Genomic DNA, 17356 nt, shown 5'->3' with positions numbered 1-17356 from the left:
TTTTGATAATCTGAAAAGTTTTCCACAGGACTTGAAAATCACCTGGTAACATACCCATCAATAACCATTCACTGCTAATAAATTATTATACACATGTGCTTTCATAAGAAACATTATAATCCCTTAGATAGTTTAAATAAATAGTTAAATAAAGCATTTTTCCTCCTTTGGGAAGTGAGAACATGCTAGATGAAACGACTTCATACTGAAGTTGACTTGGCTGTAAAAGCACATTCAAAAACGTCTATTAAACCTGATGGAGATTGGCTGAAAAGTTAAAGCACAAAAAGGTGTGATGGGAAAACACTTTTCAGTAGTGAAAACAAAAAACAAACCCAACAATCTGTATAACAGAAGTTCAACAGAAAATCTCATCGCAAGTAATTATACAAGATGTGTGTGTAAGGCAGTGATTCACATAATCTACATAAAGTACTTCATATCATAAGGTGCCTTCTCCCCTTCATAAGATTCAAGTACAGTTTAAGTTTTTGCCTTGATGTAATGATCTAAAACAACAACATCCAGACAAGTAGAAATTGTACCACAGCTTCATACAACTCCAGTTAGTGGAATAGTGCTGGTATGCCCTTTATAAATAAGGGCTGATATTATATAATTCCTTCAGAGCACCGTCTGAATGGAAAGTTAGAGCTGACCTCAGGCATGGTAAACATCAGAGGTAACATCACACTCAAGTCTGCATGAGTGAAGGTCGGAAGGTCTTGTAAACCAGCGAATAAATACTTCATAAACAATACCACAAAATCACAAGCAGCTTCCCAATTCCAAACTTTTCTAACCAGGTCTCAAAGATGTAGTGCAGCCACACTGGAGGTGTGACAAAAAGGGAACTAGAGGCGTACTACTGTCCCACAATGCAATGCACAAATGAAATGAGGAAGCTACTTACAACTAGTCAAGATAAATGACATTGCAGACAGCTAGAGGACCATCTCAGTAAACAGTGAAGTGATACATCTTTGGAAAAATACTTCTCTTTGTTGATGAAAATTAAAAAGACTACAGCTCCCTTGAGCCTTAGCCATGCACTTACAGGAGCTATAGTTGCTGAATGTTGACAGAAAATGCATTTTATCTTTGTTAAAGTGATGAAGGGATCAGATTTTTCTGACCAGTTCAGTGGTAAAGACCCTTACAGGGTAAAATATGGACAGAACCCAGTGTTGTGTTTCGGCTAAACGAGGAAGGAAAACCTGTGTTCCAAGAACTTGGAACAAGTGACCAAGGACTTTGGCTCTACATTAACTGCCAAAACAATACACTGTGGAGATTTGTATGTTGTGTAGGTTTTTTTAGTTTTAGTAAATGCAGTTTCACTGGGACACAGCTGGAGATAAAGGACAACAGAAAATACTTGATTCACACATGAGATGACATCATCTGGCCACTTGGGGGCGATGTAAACCTTTGCGATCCACTGGAGGGAGACCATCAACACAGCGATGGTGTGTGGGCAGCAGTGGTGTCTGCGGTCTCTTCTCTGTTAGTCCAGATGGTTGGTGGTCATGTCCCTCGACAGTCTGTGCAAACTGTGTAAACCAGTGGTGATGGTTGGCCGTTACACGTTGCTCCCGAGCGCTGAAGTTTCTGACTCAGAATCTGTTTCAGAGTCCCTGTTTAAAGGAGGGGGAAAACAGCCAAGAGTCAGACACAAAAGTTTTGGCTTGCACAGACAAGGGTGCATGGTACATGCGAATGACAAGGCAGAACAAAGTTTAGTTGAGAATTTCATTTTAATTTAGCTCAGCTATTTAGACAGAGGCTGAACTGAGCATCTCACTGGTTTGTTTACTGTGGTCATGCACAACTCCTGCAGCACAACAATACCCTTGTTTAGCTATCCTGGATCAAGTAAAGCCTTTTGTGTTGAATGTGCATGTGCTTCTGTGTGACTTTAACTCCTCACTTACAGGATTTCCTGCAGCAGCTTTTGGTTGTCTTGCCTCTTTTCTTCATCAATAGGGTAGGTCTTCAATATCAACAGTCCCACAATAATAAGACACACAGGCACTGGAGACACCAGCACCTTCAGGGTTAAACTGACCGCTTTGGGTTGTGAGCACTCCCCAGTCACATAGCCGGCAAATCTGCAAAAAAATGCAGAAAGAGGGAGAAAAGTTGAGCTGATGTGAGTACAGTTTGTCAAGATATTTAGTTGAAGGATTATGTGATTGTTGACCACATGACCACTGGACTGATGAGCTGTAATGAGGAGCTAATCTCATATAATGTCACAGATCACAGCTGTGCAGACATGAGCTGAGAAAGTTTTAAGGATGACAGTGAGGATGAAAACACAAAGCTACGTGAGAATAATTACAGAAGTTCTAATAACTAAAAATGGATCAATTAACTCACTTCAAACTGAGAGTAGAGATACCCAGGGATATCCCAGAGGCAAACTTGATGAAGAATACATAGAAGGAATAGAAGAGGGCTTCATGACCGTGGATCTTAGGGTTCTTAACCTTGAAGTCATCCACTACATCGGGAAGCATCGACCTGAACAGACAAACAACACTTAGAAGGAAACTCAAGGTACAATTGCTAAAAATCTACAAGTGGAACATCTGTATTTAGATCTAGGGAGGGGTTCTGTGAATAAATATCTGCTTACCACGGCAGGAGGAAAGCTGCCCCCACACTCACACCTGCCGCCACTGAAACCAAGTAAGAAATGATGAGGTTGCTCTCGATGGAGACGATTAGGATCATGAAGGGTATTGCCCACTGTAGAAAGAGACAAAGGGATGTCAGTAATTTCATTATGATGCATTTTCTTTGAATGAATTCCTTTGTTGTACCAAGAACAGGCAGGTTTTTATTACCGAGATGCCAAAGTAGGATGCTGTCTTCTTCCCAAACCGGGTCAGAACCCACTGCCACCACGGGATGGTCAGAGTCCCAGATAGCTAGAAAAAATGTGACACTGAAATATCAGTATTGTCACTCCATTAAATATTATGACATGCACACAGGCTACTATCCTTAGGGCTACCAATGGATTACTTTAATGGATAATTTACAGTGGCACAAAGAAAAAGCATTTGTATCTCTGTTTTCAAAACAGCCACAGGGTAGAGACGTGAAGTTCTTAAAGCAATATGAATATGTAGCTTTTTGACCTAGATTTGAGTGTACTTCAACATTGCTGCCAATTAAAATATGTCTAACATATACTTTGTATGTGGGAGAAAACCTTGAAACCTTGAGTCAAGGAGAAGTTTACCCCTTGTGTCACTTGAATTGTTATGGTCAAGGCAAAATAAGGGCTTTAGCAAGCACTGAGGACACTCTGCTCACATCCTCTGTGTTTTGTATTTTGTATTTTTCAAGTACTAAAATCAACTTTTAGTTTGAAATTTAGGTCTTAGCGTGAGTCACGTTATATCTTGTGGTATGTATAGTCTTATATATGTGGTTGGAAGAAAATGGTCAAAGATGTACAACATACTGTCAACTTTGTTTAAAGGGGCCTGACTTCCATGCTTATTTAAAAATAAGTTGCATGCAGGACTTGTAGAGCTAGAAGACTTAAGTATATCTAAAATCCTGGCTGCAGCTCTGAGCACAATAGAAGTTCCCTAAATCATAACTGAACATTTATTTGTTACAATGAATATTAACCAAATGGTTAATGATTATCCTGAAAAGAAAATTATTCTCCACTGAAACCAGTCATTGAGGGTTGTGGGAAATGTGGGGACCAGACAGAATAAAGTGCCCACTGGAAGACGAGGTCAAGGGACAAAGCTACAATATGCTTTTTTGAGCGGGGGGCCAGGAAGGCAACCTTTGACCTTTTGGCCACACTTGGACAACCAGTGTTAAATGACCACACAAGAACAAGGCCGTTTCTGAAAACTCAGCAATCTTATCAACTGTGAGTAAATATTTCTATTCTTCCCCTCTACTCCCACTGATCCAAATATGATGCATGGTGCCAGAACTGTTTTCAACTCTTATCAGTGGGAAAGAGACTTGAGCAGAAAGCAGGAGAATGGAAAGGAAGGGGCAACCAATGGTTGCAGTTCCCATGGTGGCAATGAAGGATTGCCCTGGCAACAAAAGCTCCACTGTGCGCCTGTCTCTCCCTCGATGTCCTGCTTAACGGCAAGCAACTGTGAGACTGGGAGACAGGTTCCCAGGAGCCCAAACAACACCTCCTCTCACCCTGAAAATCTGCCTTTTCAGCCCCAGAGCCACGCATCTCCCCACGTGAATGGCCTCAGAGTAACCCCACAAACACTGGGAGCTTGATCTATGCCACAAGGACAGCCAAGGCAGGTTTTCTGCTGCCTCCTGATGTCCTCTAGATCTCATTCTGATTAGGGCTTTTATAAGGAGGTGAAGAGTCCTTCGGTGGAAAATGGAAACACTCACCATGATGACCAGGAGAATATTCTGGTAGTCGTTCCTGTGCCCAAGAGCGTAGGTGATGAAAAGGGCAAAGTTTCCCTCCAGTAGCTGTAAAAAGAAATGAGGAGGCGTCATCTTTAAGCAAACTACAGTTAAAGGGATAGTTCAAAATTTTGGAATATTTTTTCATCTTTCATTTGCCCATTTCTAGTCCAGCTTTATTTTTACCCTACAGGCAGTGGTATCAACCTTTTGATTTCCCAAAATGTTGAAATGTTCTTTTTAATATGACTTCTTCCTCTTAATTCAAAATAACTTCTACATCAAACACAAGACCGATAATGAAACACGGCATTACCATGAAGGCCAGAGAGGTGAAGAGGAAGCCGATGACCAGTCTGACGTATGGTCCGTGGCTCATCACCAACCACAGGCCTTGACGAAAGGTGAGGGGGTCTGATTTTTTATGTCCGCTCTCTACAATACAACACCGAGGAGAAGAAAGCAAAGTATTAATCCACCTGAAAATCTCTGCTGGTCAGACATGCCTTGGTGTGTTTTTCCTGTCACATTTTCAAGCATTTGTATTTGCAGAAATGAACGTTTTGCATGTTGTGCAGGGCTGGGCTGAACTGACAAACACCTTTCTCTCCAGCCCATGCAACCTGATTGTCTGCTGTCCGACTGATTCAAAGTATCCGAGGTGTCAGGAAAATGTAGACTTAATTCCCCTGTGCATTTTTTTTCTAGCATAAGTCCAAGTGCACTCTTGAATAACTGATGTTCAAGTCCAACATCAGGTTCAGGTTTGAGGTTGATTTTGTCAAATCAAGTCATCAGATTTGTGAAGACAAGCAAATGACAACTTCTCTTGTTCTGTCGTGGATACATACCTTTTCGCTCCTTAACACCCAAAAACAAGACTGCAGCACAAAGGATGTAGATGACGCAGATGACCCCTGAAGCAATTAGGTAAGCTTGTTTCTGAGGACAGAAAAGACACCATTAGCTTGGACTAACACTCACATAGACACTGTATCAAATAGTTGTAAATATCATCATTTATCTGGACAACTCAAAACTCTCACCGTCTCCTCCAGTGAAACACTGGACGTGCTGTTTATGGATGAGTTGATGTTGCTGGGGACATCAGGCTTAGTTTGACAGTGTGGAGCACCACCCACGATCTGTCCCTGGATTGCAGTGCCCAGCACTGTGCCCAGCACCTCCACCATCATACCTGAGAACAACACAGGAGTGGTGAGTCAGAGCATGAACTTTAACACACGTGTAAAACCTTTGGATCAGATGGAGGCCGGGGGGGGAGTTACGTACGATAGGCGGTGGCAGAATCCCTCTCCTTCTGCTCGCTGCTGATGAACATGGTGAGGGCTGAGTACGGCACATGGAAGCACTGTAAACATCCACAAACACACAGTTAGATAAGGAGCAAAGACGCAAAACAAAGCAGCAGGGAGCTGGTCAACATGAAGTACTAACCGTCTGCATTGACTGGAAGAGGCAGTAAAACACCAGGTACCAGATGACGTTCCGTTGCTCAAATGGCGGCACGTACCAGATTAGGAAGTAAGTCAGCACCGCAAATGGGGTAGAGATAAGGATCCTGGGAAGAAGAAGAGGTAGAGGGTGTTTAGGAGACAAAACCAAGAAAAGATATTGCCTTTATTTTGAGATTCATTCTATGCTGTTAGGCTTGAAATATTAAATGTCCAGATTGCTGGTTCCTGCCACTAAAGAGTGTGTTTAATGAATTCTGCCATCTGCTACTGTACTTTAAACCCCACTGTTCATTTTTCCTCCCTTGTAGTCACTTCTTTTCTACTCTCACCCTGCTGTTTTGTGAATAATCCCCCTAATCCTGCCTTGTTGGAGCTTGTGTGTGCAAAGAAAGGGTTCAGTCTGGGCTGACCCGACGACGAAGCCACTCTGCCCCCCCCCCCCCCCACCACCACTCTCAGTCTCTTTGCATGCCCTCCAGCTGACCTCAGTGCCAGGGCTCATTCCAGAGAGGCTGATGCCATTTCAGAAACTTGTTTTTTAAACAGACCACAGTCCAGCTAATCCAGCTGTTTTTTCTTTTACAAAAACAGGAAACTGAATATTTTTGAATTTAGAGCTGTAATTTTGGCCTCTGGGAAACTGTAATCTTTATTCTTTCATGAAATTTTATGAACCAAATAATTAATTTTAAAAAACAGCTGGAAGATTAATTGACAATGAATGCAGTCTAACATCTAAATCAATGTTTTTGCCTCCACTTTTTCTTTTTTCAGCTACCATACAAGAGGGATAAATGCTTACTGTCCCTGGGGGCCATATGACTAAACACACAGAAATATTTCTTTATCGTACGTGGCACTTCAGCACACACAGGGTCATATGAAACTCCCTCCCCCCTCCACCCTTCTGGTGTGACACGTGGGGAAATTAGAAGAAAGCACCTCCTGATTTCGTCCAGTGTCTGAGGAAATGAAGTTAATGAGAGCTAATTTATCTGGAAATACAAGGCCAGGCCATGACTGTTCCTTACACACTGACATGGCTGGCTGAACACGGGACACAGTGTTGAAGTCAGTAAGGCACAAGAATGACCTTGAGGTACATTCACTAAATTAAGTTAAAAAGTGCACACACTGACAAAAAAAAAATTGTTAATATCTTGATGTGAAATGTTTTTTCAGCACACACTGAAAGGATAGGTGATGACATTAAAAGACATCTGTGTGTTCTAATCTGACTCGTTGTCTTTTCACTTCAGTTTGAAACGCTACACAAGCCACAGAGGATCATGTTTGTGTTGCCATTTTTAACAATGACCTCCAGTGTTTCAACTGAGCATGTCTCTTGACCCATGGTAACCTCTCTCTGCTTCTTCCAAAACCCCTCCCAAACAGTTTAGGAAATCAAACACACACACACACACACACACACACACACACACAAAGATGGACACACCCCTATTCATTTGAATGATGGTGTGTTGTGGGCTTGACCAATCGCAGCAGAAGCCGGTAGATTCCCCTCCCCCAACCCACAACGTGCACCTCTCATGCACAGCCGGCATTATACCCACGATGCTCAGAATATCACTGTGACATCATGTGAGAGAAATAATGCCTGATGCGGGTTATTGAACCAGAGATTCTCAGAACATTGTAACTGCCACGTTTCATAGTCTTCTTCCCTTTTCATACATGCATATGTATGAACGGAGCTGCATCTATTTTACTCTACGAGCAGAATGTCAAGGTCATCTCTCTTTACAAAGTGACTTCCTCAGTGAGCCCAGCTGTCCCTATTACATGGCCATGTTATCTTGGTTGTATAAATTTGTTTTTTATGCTCTAAAGCAGATGGTTTGAATTTTACAGTTTTACAGCCTGCAATTTTTCTTGCTTCATGTTGATCCTAAAAATATATTGAAACATATCTAGCCCATTCAGGAAGCGGAGGCCAAACCCTGCAGGCATTTAGCAAGAGGTAGGGATACCCTTGACAGCTGTATCTCAAGGCTGGCACATGTACAGCAGATGGAGAAGATAGGAAATTATAATCTTTGGTAATTCTCTCTCTTAATATCTTTGTAGATAAATAAAATAATCAAAACTTTATTGCTGTAATTGCCTCAATTTTTACATTAGTGTGACTAAATATTTGGATTCATCATGTATTTAATGCGCCAGGTTAGCCAAAACCAGACATTCACATCTGTTTATTTTATATATAGCACATAGAATATCACATTTATTTTATATTATCAGTACCTTCAAGTACGGGTACATGAAGTTAAAGGCACCCTGTGGAGTTTCTGACCACTACTAATGCTAAAGAGCAATGTTTTCATGAGTCAGCCCCTGTTTTGTTTGTTCTGTTTTTAACCTCCAATACATTTGATCGAAACAGATATAGTAAGTATGCAAATAGTTTGTGTGTACCAATGAGGTTGGACATGCAAAAGCATGTGACAGTGACATGAGGTGAGATGAGGTTATATACCCAAATTAACATGATAACCAGCAATGTCAACAACAACAATTTCAATTTCTTATGTACAAATAAACACGCTTGACATAAGCCTAAAGGATACAAACAGCAGCGTGAGTAACACTGAATGTTTTCTTTGCCTACAAGAAGACACCACAAGGCACCTTTAAAGTTTGCTCTCAGTACACATGGCTAAATTCTCAAGTCCCTCTGGTACCTATTTAGCTATGTGCCTTAAAGCTCTTCCAGCTGTTTAATTGAGTTTTCACAGAGCCAGGTCCCTTCAAAAAGTGAACCACACACTTCTGCATCCACAAACAAGTGACAGTGGAATTCAGAGTAAAATGTGCTTCTGCTTTCTCCTTCTGTTTGTGCATTATAAAGGTTATTATTGTAGTTTTAACAGTTATCATAAATACTGGAGATGTACACATTACATACACTGTTTCATACAATTGTTCTTCTTCAGTAGCCATTTCAACCTTGTTGCCATGGTTACCAATAACAGCTTGTGAGCTGCTTTTTGTCAGTACATTTTTGTCACACTTCTCACCTCACTCAATGCGCTATGTAGATATTTTCCATAGTTCCTTAATATCACTCAATTTCCTCTTTGCTTTAAGCAAACCTGCCTCTGAAATGCATGTGCTGCTGCGAGGATCAGACACCTACCAGGGCATCATACGGCCAATGCGGGTCCACCTACTCCGGCTCACCAGGAAGCCCACTGTTGGGTCTGTGATAGCGTCCCAGGCCCGGCCCACGAACAGGATTATGGAAGCATAGAAGGGATCCAGCTAAAGGGAGGACATGGAAAAAGAGTGAGGCATGAACCCAAAACAAAGAGGATTCCAAATACTACCTCATATAGTCCTGATGAATAGATGCTGTGAATGGTTCAAAAGAGCCGGGACATCAATGAGCTTATGGAGACATTTTGAGGCTGTGTGACTGCTCAGAGTCCAACAGCTTGTTTAAGAACAAAGTGGCATTCAAAACCACTGTAATGATCTCACCCCTTGAGCTGAATAGCCTTTATTTAAGGTCCTACTGTGTACAGTGGAAAAGTCTAATTTGCTAATTGAGCAACAAAGCAAAGTGGCAGGGGTTCAGGTTAATGCGCTTGACCGACTACTGCAGGATAAAGACTGTTAAACTGATACTAGGCTGAGAGCAGTGAACACAAGCTATGGCCTTAAAGCTAACCAGTGTTTGTAGCTACTGGAAAAATGCAAAGATAAGAGAATGAGTTTGCAACTTGTATCCTAATAGTGAATACAAAGGGCATTTTATAGGTCACTTTAGGTAATCTTGCAAAGATTTAAGCAAGGAAAAATGTGTTTTTCTAGTGCAACAAATGAGGCCAAAAAGAGTGATTTGACGGTGTAGCTCTTGTCAATCACCTGAGCCACATCCAGCAGGTAGATCTGGAGGAAGAAGCCCAGAGCACTGCCTGTGATCTGGTAGGGAGCTCCACCAATAGCGTAGCATAGTTTGCTGCACACAGACAGACGATTCCTCTGGTCCTTTGGCTGGAGGAGGAGAAGAAGAGGGGAGGACAGCAGAGATATGTGATCCTGTTAGTTTGGACTTGTAATTGTAAAACTGCAAATAATGAAAAGCTCAAATTCTTAGAGGAGTTATAAATCAAGGTGATGTGACTTGGACAGTGGTATGGATCGTGATCATTATCTAAAGCTCTGTTCTGTACTCTGGGGTTATTTTAATTCCTGTTTTCTGTTTCAACTATTCTCATCCATCCAAAACTCTTGGCAAAACTGAAGCCGTGTTAAATAACGTGTTGCTGTGAGGGACTGAGATTGGCTAACTTCCCTCACCCCACTGCTCAGAATGTCAGATTAGAGATAGATTAGAGTGGCGATGCAGCGTGGGCCTGTACGCTACAGTCACCAAGTGGTGTGAAACTATGGGGTTACTGTAGTTCACACATGCTCTCAGCATCATAGACACTCCGCGCAGTCATTGGCTCTCGCAATAGGATGTTGGAGGTAGTATGACATTTCATGCTGACTAGCCAACAGTCAGCATCCACAGCCAATCACCCGTAATTGTCGGATGATGTCAGCAAGGAGGGAGGTTTGTAGATCCTGATTCACATCTGCCACAGACACAGAAGCAGCATCACCTCACATCGGGAGCAAATCACGAATCAGGAATTAATAACATTCTCATTTGTCAGCATACCAGGACCACGCTGGCATAATTATCATGTGGGACTAAAAATAAATGCTAAATAAAGGAATGCAGCTCATGAGCAACATTTGATGACTGGTGAGGGAAATTCCTACAGTGAATAAAGTAACAGAAATGGACTGACAGCCTCAGGGGTCAAAACAACACAAAGTTTCAGGATTCAAGGACAACAAGCAACACACAGAGGATTTTCTAATTTAATGAGACATATTTAGGGTTGCAGCGTACAATGAATGTCATCATCAAACAGTCCGTCTATAAAATTGCCTGTTATAATTACCTGGAGCCCAGGAGAGCTTGTTTTATTCAACATCAATCCCAGACAAAAATATGTTCAATTTACTTTCATATTTGACAGAGAAAAGCTTCAAATCGTCACATTAAAGAAGCTGAAACATGTTGAGAATTTGACACTTTTCTGAAAGGAATGATATTGATCCCTTAGGAAAAAAAAAATATAGAAGCGATTAATGCTTAGATTTTAAGCTGAAATGCCCAGTGATCTGATAATGCTGTTTTAAAGTCAATGCTGTAACACGTTTTCATATAAAACACCAACACCTAGGTGGTGTTAGACACACAGCTGTCAGTTTAAGTCCTTTATGGATTCTAGACTCATTTAAAACACATGCGAGTCTCTTTATAATCACTCCTAGAGCTTGGTTTTAAATATTTTTAAGCATTCTAAATATCACTGTTGAATAGATTTAATTTTAGTCTCTCCAAACCAATTACACCATGCAGCTCTGAAGCACCACGTCACGTATCTGCAGCACATCTGTCTCCATATTAAATAATGCTCTATTTGATAAGACTGTACAGTTTGGAAGGGTTCTTCTAAATTATGATGTGGCCCCTTTAAAACCGGTATGTCCACCTCACCAACAGCTGCCCGAGGACAGATAGACAAACCGAGTGAAATTCAAATCCCGAGGACAAAGTCAGGAGAGTGTTTGAGGTTTGAGGTGCATAAAGGAAGTGCGACCACAAGTTAACGCTCAAAGGCGTAATTTAGGCGCCCTTTTACGCTCCTGTCTAAACAGAAGAAACACAGAACCCCGCTTCGTTTTCAGTAACCCCAGAAATGAAACATACATCATCCTGGCACTTACCTTTACAGTCTTGATTTCTGTATTTATAGGCTTGACTGATAGTAAACTCGCCGCATACTGCTCGGCTCCCTCTCCTCGTGCCATTGTGGTTTCAGAAAAAGACGAAGAGATATTTTTTTTCTTTGTCGGTACCGTAATATTTTTCAGCGTTAGAAGGAAAAAAAGCCGCTTCACAGTAACATACTGTATCGTTCAACGCTGTGTCTGAGTGTCCTTCAGTCGCTCTTCTCTTCTCTTCTCTTCTCTCATTCATTCTACTACACCGCCACTACGTCACACATCGCGTGTTCCACTCCCATTCAAGTGCAGCGGAAAATTATGTTCGTCCCCGGTGTATGTCCTGATGGTGAGTAAGCAGGTGAACAGCAGAGTAAGTGTCGTTTAGGGTATACAATTCTTGTCAGCAGGTGATGAGAAAACGAACCGTAAAACTACATTAAAAGCTATAAGTCCATCTTTAACTGGGCTAGTAAATGGATACCCACTGGTTGTTACCTCCGCCAGTAAGGGAGGTTATGTTTTCACCTGTATCTTTTTGTTAGTTTGTTTATTCTTGAACAGGATTAGCAGGACAGGATCGGGGATGGACCAGGGAAGAATCCATTACATTTTGGCGTGGATCCGGATAAAGTAGCCTAATTTCTTAAAATCACTTTCCTTGACTTTGCGAGAAAGGGGATTTTTCAACATCTGAGGAAATAATTAAAATCAGACTTATTCAACGTGTTGATATCTTTGAGTTTTTACAGTTTGGTGCAGAAAATAATTCTGGAAAAGCTGAAACACTGAATTTAAAATGTAATTTGACTTTACCACCTGACCTTAAACGCAGCAGCAAGCAGCTGTCAAAGTGGGTCTCAGTGGTTGCAGGCAGTCACTCTGAAGCCCCTTTTACACCACATATGCACAGTATTACAATGCATAATCATATTAATATTTAATCATTATTCATTATGCATCACCCCAGGGAATAATATTGATTAAACAGGTCGCAGAACACTGAAAATGAGCCAGTTCGTGCCTCACCTGGATCTCTGAAGAAGTCATGAGTGAATCAAGACTGAACCATGTGGTGACAGAAACGTCTGAATGGCTTCAGTATATTTTGACATACTGAACAGGACAAGTCAAGCAGACAGAGAGAGAGATAGGTTTTGCTGATCTATTCTTGAATCTGGCAGTGAAAATGTCCATACTAGAAGCTTTTCTGAAACCAGATGCCACCTGTTTGCTTTCATTTTCACCTCTGCAATGCTAAAATAAACCAACTGCATCACAGTATCATTATATAATGACAGTTTTCCTTTTCAGTAGTAGATGTAAAGAAATGAATGTTATGTTATTTAAGTTAGATAGCTATCAGTCTTGTGAGGGAAATTCTTGTGTTACAGCAGCAGAGACAGTAAGAGACAGCAACAATAGGTAACAACAAATCATTAAGAAAAAAAGTAAGAACTATAAATACTAAGAAAGTCTTTAAAATATATACAGGAGAATATATACAGGAAAATGGATGTGCAGAAACTGGCAGTGAAGTTAGATAGATTAATAATGGTGATACCTCCCCCTCACACTCTCTCTTCAGTCTTCTGTCCTCAGAAAGAAGCCTCTGGGCCCAATCCACCAGACTACAAAACAGCTTCTTCCACCAGGCTGTCAGGATACTGAACTCTGCCCACAACCTCCCCCCTCTGCCCCCTGCCCCTGGACTGTATCACACCCATCTCACAATGACTCAACCTCAGCTGTTCCCCACTTCCATTTTCTGCTCCATAACATCACAATCCACAATCTGTTTTGCACCTTACTGCACCATTTGCACAACTGTCAAACAAGCTGCTACCATATTGCACTACCACCTCTGTTGTATATAAGTTACATATTTCGTATATTTTATTTTATTTTTTTATAATTTTTTAATTTGTATTTGTATTTTCCTTTATGTGTTGTGGTATTTTCCATGCTTTAATACCACTGCCTGGAAAAGCATTGTGTTTGACTTATATCTCATGACATTTTATTGATACTTTTTATTGCTTATACACTGAGCCTTGTGTATATTTGCTTTACAGTTGTCTTTGTTTATGGCCTCCTTTTCTAAATATTATTCACTGTTCTTCCAAATCTAAATATCCACAAGCAAATGCCCTTTTCGTTATTTGCACGTACACTTGAAATGGGAAATTGAGGGAAAAGTGGATGACAAAAACCCTGCCTTTTCTTACTTCCATTTTATGTTTAATCTGATGTCTCTTCTTCCACCTCTGTCATTCAGCAGCTGATCAGAGGTTAAAACACAATGCTACTTCTTGGCTGAGGCACTGTGCTACTTCTCCTCCAATGAAGACAGAATATGAAAACATGCCACCACAGACTACAGTTTCCAGTCAGCCTTTTAATTGACTGTGGGAGGAAAGTGGTTTGAAGATAGGTGGTGCTTCAAGGTGAAACAGGAAGTGAATCTGACATTCAAACATCCTCTGTTACAATAAGGATGAGGGGGAGTCCAGAGGCGATGTAAATCAAGTTGATGACACATCATAAAATCTGTGATAAAACTGACATCTGTTGACAATCGCAGTCCTTTTTAAACCAGACTGATCCTAGAAACACATCATGTTCTGACGACACTGAGAAATAATAGTCTCTTTCTACACAGTGTGGCTGTTGAAGCTACTGTGGGTCTACTTACATCACTCTCTGTATTCCCCCTCGTTGTATATTGACCCAGCTAGAGTGAAACAAAGACCACATGGTTTTGAGTTCGGGGAACTCAGCTGGTCTTATGACATACAATAACCTAAAACATCTTAATCCTGCAGATTTGTTTACAGCCAGGGTGGAAGTAGCTACTTATAATTACACCACTTGTAATGAGTAACCATGAGTTCTCAGGATTGATACTTACTTACTACACTTGAATTTTGATCAAAGTTAGCTGTTGTTTTGATTTAACTGTAATAGCCTCTAGTAATCCCATCCCATTTATGGCAGGAAAAGACTCCAAATAAGTGGAAGCCATTCAGCTTTACTTAATTTAATTTTCTAGTTAAAATCTAGCTTGATCTCTGGCCTTTTCATCCTTTAAGGGTTCAGTCACACACACACACACACACACAAAACCACCTGTATAACTTTGACTTCCAATGTATTTAAATTTTGATATTCATTCAGTTCTGTGTAGGATTTTACATATGTATTTTTACTTCTATCTTAAACATGGATAATTGGATATACTGTATTTTTAAATCAATCTAACTCCACCTAATGTTCACAGTAGAAATAGAAAATGAACAGGCTCTATTCTTACATACTCATACTTTAATTACTATATTTGGACTGTGCCAAAAGGCAAAACTGACTATTAAAATCCATAAATAACCATGGTATATGATGTGTATCTAATTTTAACCTATTTTAATAGCTTACGCTTTAAAACATTTTTTTAAAATAAGAATATCTATATTGCTAGGTTAATCAGGAAAAGACTAAGATGAGCTATACTTTCCAGCCAGACAGGGGACCTGAATGTTGTGTGTATATGCTCCATGTTCTGAAACAGACATGGGAGCAGTTTTACATGTTTCATCTGTTTGTCCTCCTTATCGTAGTTGGCTCAAAATCTTTTAAAATCTATTTGAGGAAGGGTGTGGCACACGCACGTATGCACACACACACACACACACACACACACACACACACAGTTTCCACAGGACATTCCACTGACTTCCATTCATTACTGCTACTGGTCCTAATAACGTTGGTCTTAATACCAGAAAAGGTCCCAAAGAGGCAACAAAAACGCACAGCAAAGTAAGTTGTAACTTTATGAACATCTACAAAAGTTGCAGAGAATTATCAAATACTATCAATTTTTTTTTTTTTTTTAATATTCAGGTGAAATACAAATACCACTAAAACACACTTTTACTCTCCACCACTGGTGGCTGAAGAAACTGTGAACTATCTGTAACCTTTGAATAACCTCACAGGTTTAAACTTTTATTGGGGCGCCATCTAATGGACATCACTTTAACACTACAACATACTGTGCTGTGGACGTTTAAAAAACTGAAAATGTGTGAGACTCAAACTCTGTGACTGGAATAGCTGATTAAATTAAAACCTTATTCATCTCTGTAGGTTATATCAGTTTTTATCTTGTGCCACTTTGCTGCTTCAGAGACCCTATGTTAACACAAGATGAGCATGAATTAAATTTATTTCTTCAACACTAAGACTGAAAGAGGAAAATCTATATGCTGTGTAGTTTATTTTTTGAGTGAAAATAACACCACACAAACAGGAACATTTAAATACTTACTATTTACAATAAATAACTGCTAGTTCACTACGCATCATTGATCTTTATTCCAGCAACTGTTCATGCTCCCCTAGGTCCAGTGGTTCCCAAAATTTTGGTTGTGACCTTTTAAGATGTCACAGTGTCCACTTGTGACACCTCACCCAAGGTTGCATATGTCAGCAGGTCATCCAAAGTAATCTTTCCTTTTTAGATTGTGTCATTTAAGTGGTTTTTGAGGAAGTAAAAGTGTTCAGTATTTCCCAGTACAAAAGAAAAAATTCAAGAAAAGGCAGGAGAAAAATATTTCTCTTGTGTGTGTGTGTGTGTGTGTGTGTGTGTGTGTTTTTGTTTTTTTTTTTTAAATCTCGTTAATCTTCTTGTGAACAGCTTGGATTTGCAGGGTTTGTTAAGAAATTAAGTTAATTGTGCTTTTATTCTGAAATTGACGTTATTTTATTTTGGTTTATGTTGTTTCCTCTTCCTCTTTTCACATTTCTCACACAGTTTACAGCGGTGCAGAAGTCGTTGATGATGTGAGTTACCTTAATATTGACGTGAAACAAATGTGTTTAAACTAGTTACCTTTTCTTATTGTGTTAAACAGCTCTAAGTGTGTATTTGCACTCTTGAAATGTCGTTTTTGACTGTTAGCATAATCGGAATCGGAAAGTAGCATCAGTTTGAACTAACCGTTTAGCTTGTATTGCTGTTAGCTTTCAGTTGACATGGAGTTAATGCATATTCAGTGTGATAAGGAGATAATGCAGCTAATTCTAATGCTGCAAAGGTTAAATATTCATATGAATGTAGATTTTATTTACAGTGAAGTGTTTTATTTGCCGCTGTTCATAATAGAGCAAATAATTAAGACTCGTTTTTTGCTGTTTATTTCAGAGACTACTCTGTACAAAGAGAAATGCATCGTTGTATCGACACCATTCTTTCAGTAAAAACCCATAAACTCATCAGATGACTCGTGTGCTCTCTGACCGGAGCCCTTCAGTGGTCAGTTATTCTGCAAACCAGCTGCAGAGGACTAAATCCTCAACAGTGTTACCAGAATAAACCTCTACATTATTTCTTCTTCACTTTCAGGAGGGTTTCCTGTGCATATACTGAAAACAGACTATTAAAACATATCAAACACCAACAGCAGTAACAGTCTTCATCAGTCAAGTACACTTGAAAGCTTTTAAACCAGCTTGTGCCCTCATACATTGATCAAAATGACTCCAGATGGTGGTGCCTTATTATCAAGCTGCTCTTGAGCAAAACATTTTCCCAAGGGATGTGGATCCCACCTCTCAAAAGCCTTTGCTCTCCTTCAACCAGTAGG

The 17356-nt window shown here is 40.2% G+C and overlaps 1 protein-coding gene across 1 annotated transcript; it reads right to left on the bottom strand.

Moving 5' to 3' along the window:
* Positions 1 to 1231: 1231 nt before the first annotated feature.
* LOC108892601 (sodium-dependent lysophosphatidylcholine symporter 1-B) lies at positions 1232 to 12018 on the bottom strand. The gene is made up of 14 exons (XM_018690255.2): positions 11715 to 12018; positions 9792 to 9920; positions 9061 to 9185; positions 5884 to 6007; positions 5719 to 5797; positions 5472 to 5623; positions 5277 to 5367; positions 4742 to 4860; positions 4408 to 4491; positions 2853 to 2936; positions 2642 to 2754; positions 2383 to 2526; positions 1935 to 2111; positions 1232 to 1637 (listed from the first exon to the last, which is right to left on the bottom strand). Exons 1-14 carry the CDS (start codon positions 11796 to 11798, stop codon positions 1583 to 1585), a joined length of 1560 nt encoding a protein of 519 aa, XP_018545771.1. The 5' UTR covers positions 11799 to 12018; the 3' UTR covers positions 1232 to 1582.
* Positions 12019 to 17356: the final 5338 nt, after the last annotated feature.

This window comes from Lates calcarifer, linkage group LG19, assembly GCF_001640805.2.
Source record: "Lates calcarifer isolate ASB-BC8 linkage group LG19, TLL_Latcal_v3, whole genome shotgun sequence".
Lineage (NCBI taxonomy): Eukaryota > Metazoa > Chordata > Actinopteri > Centropomidae > Lates > Lates calcarifer.
The sequence above is the reverse complement of the archived record's forward strand: the minus strand, read 5'-3'. Positions and strand labels throughout refer to the sequence as shown.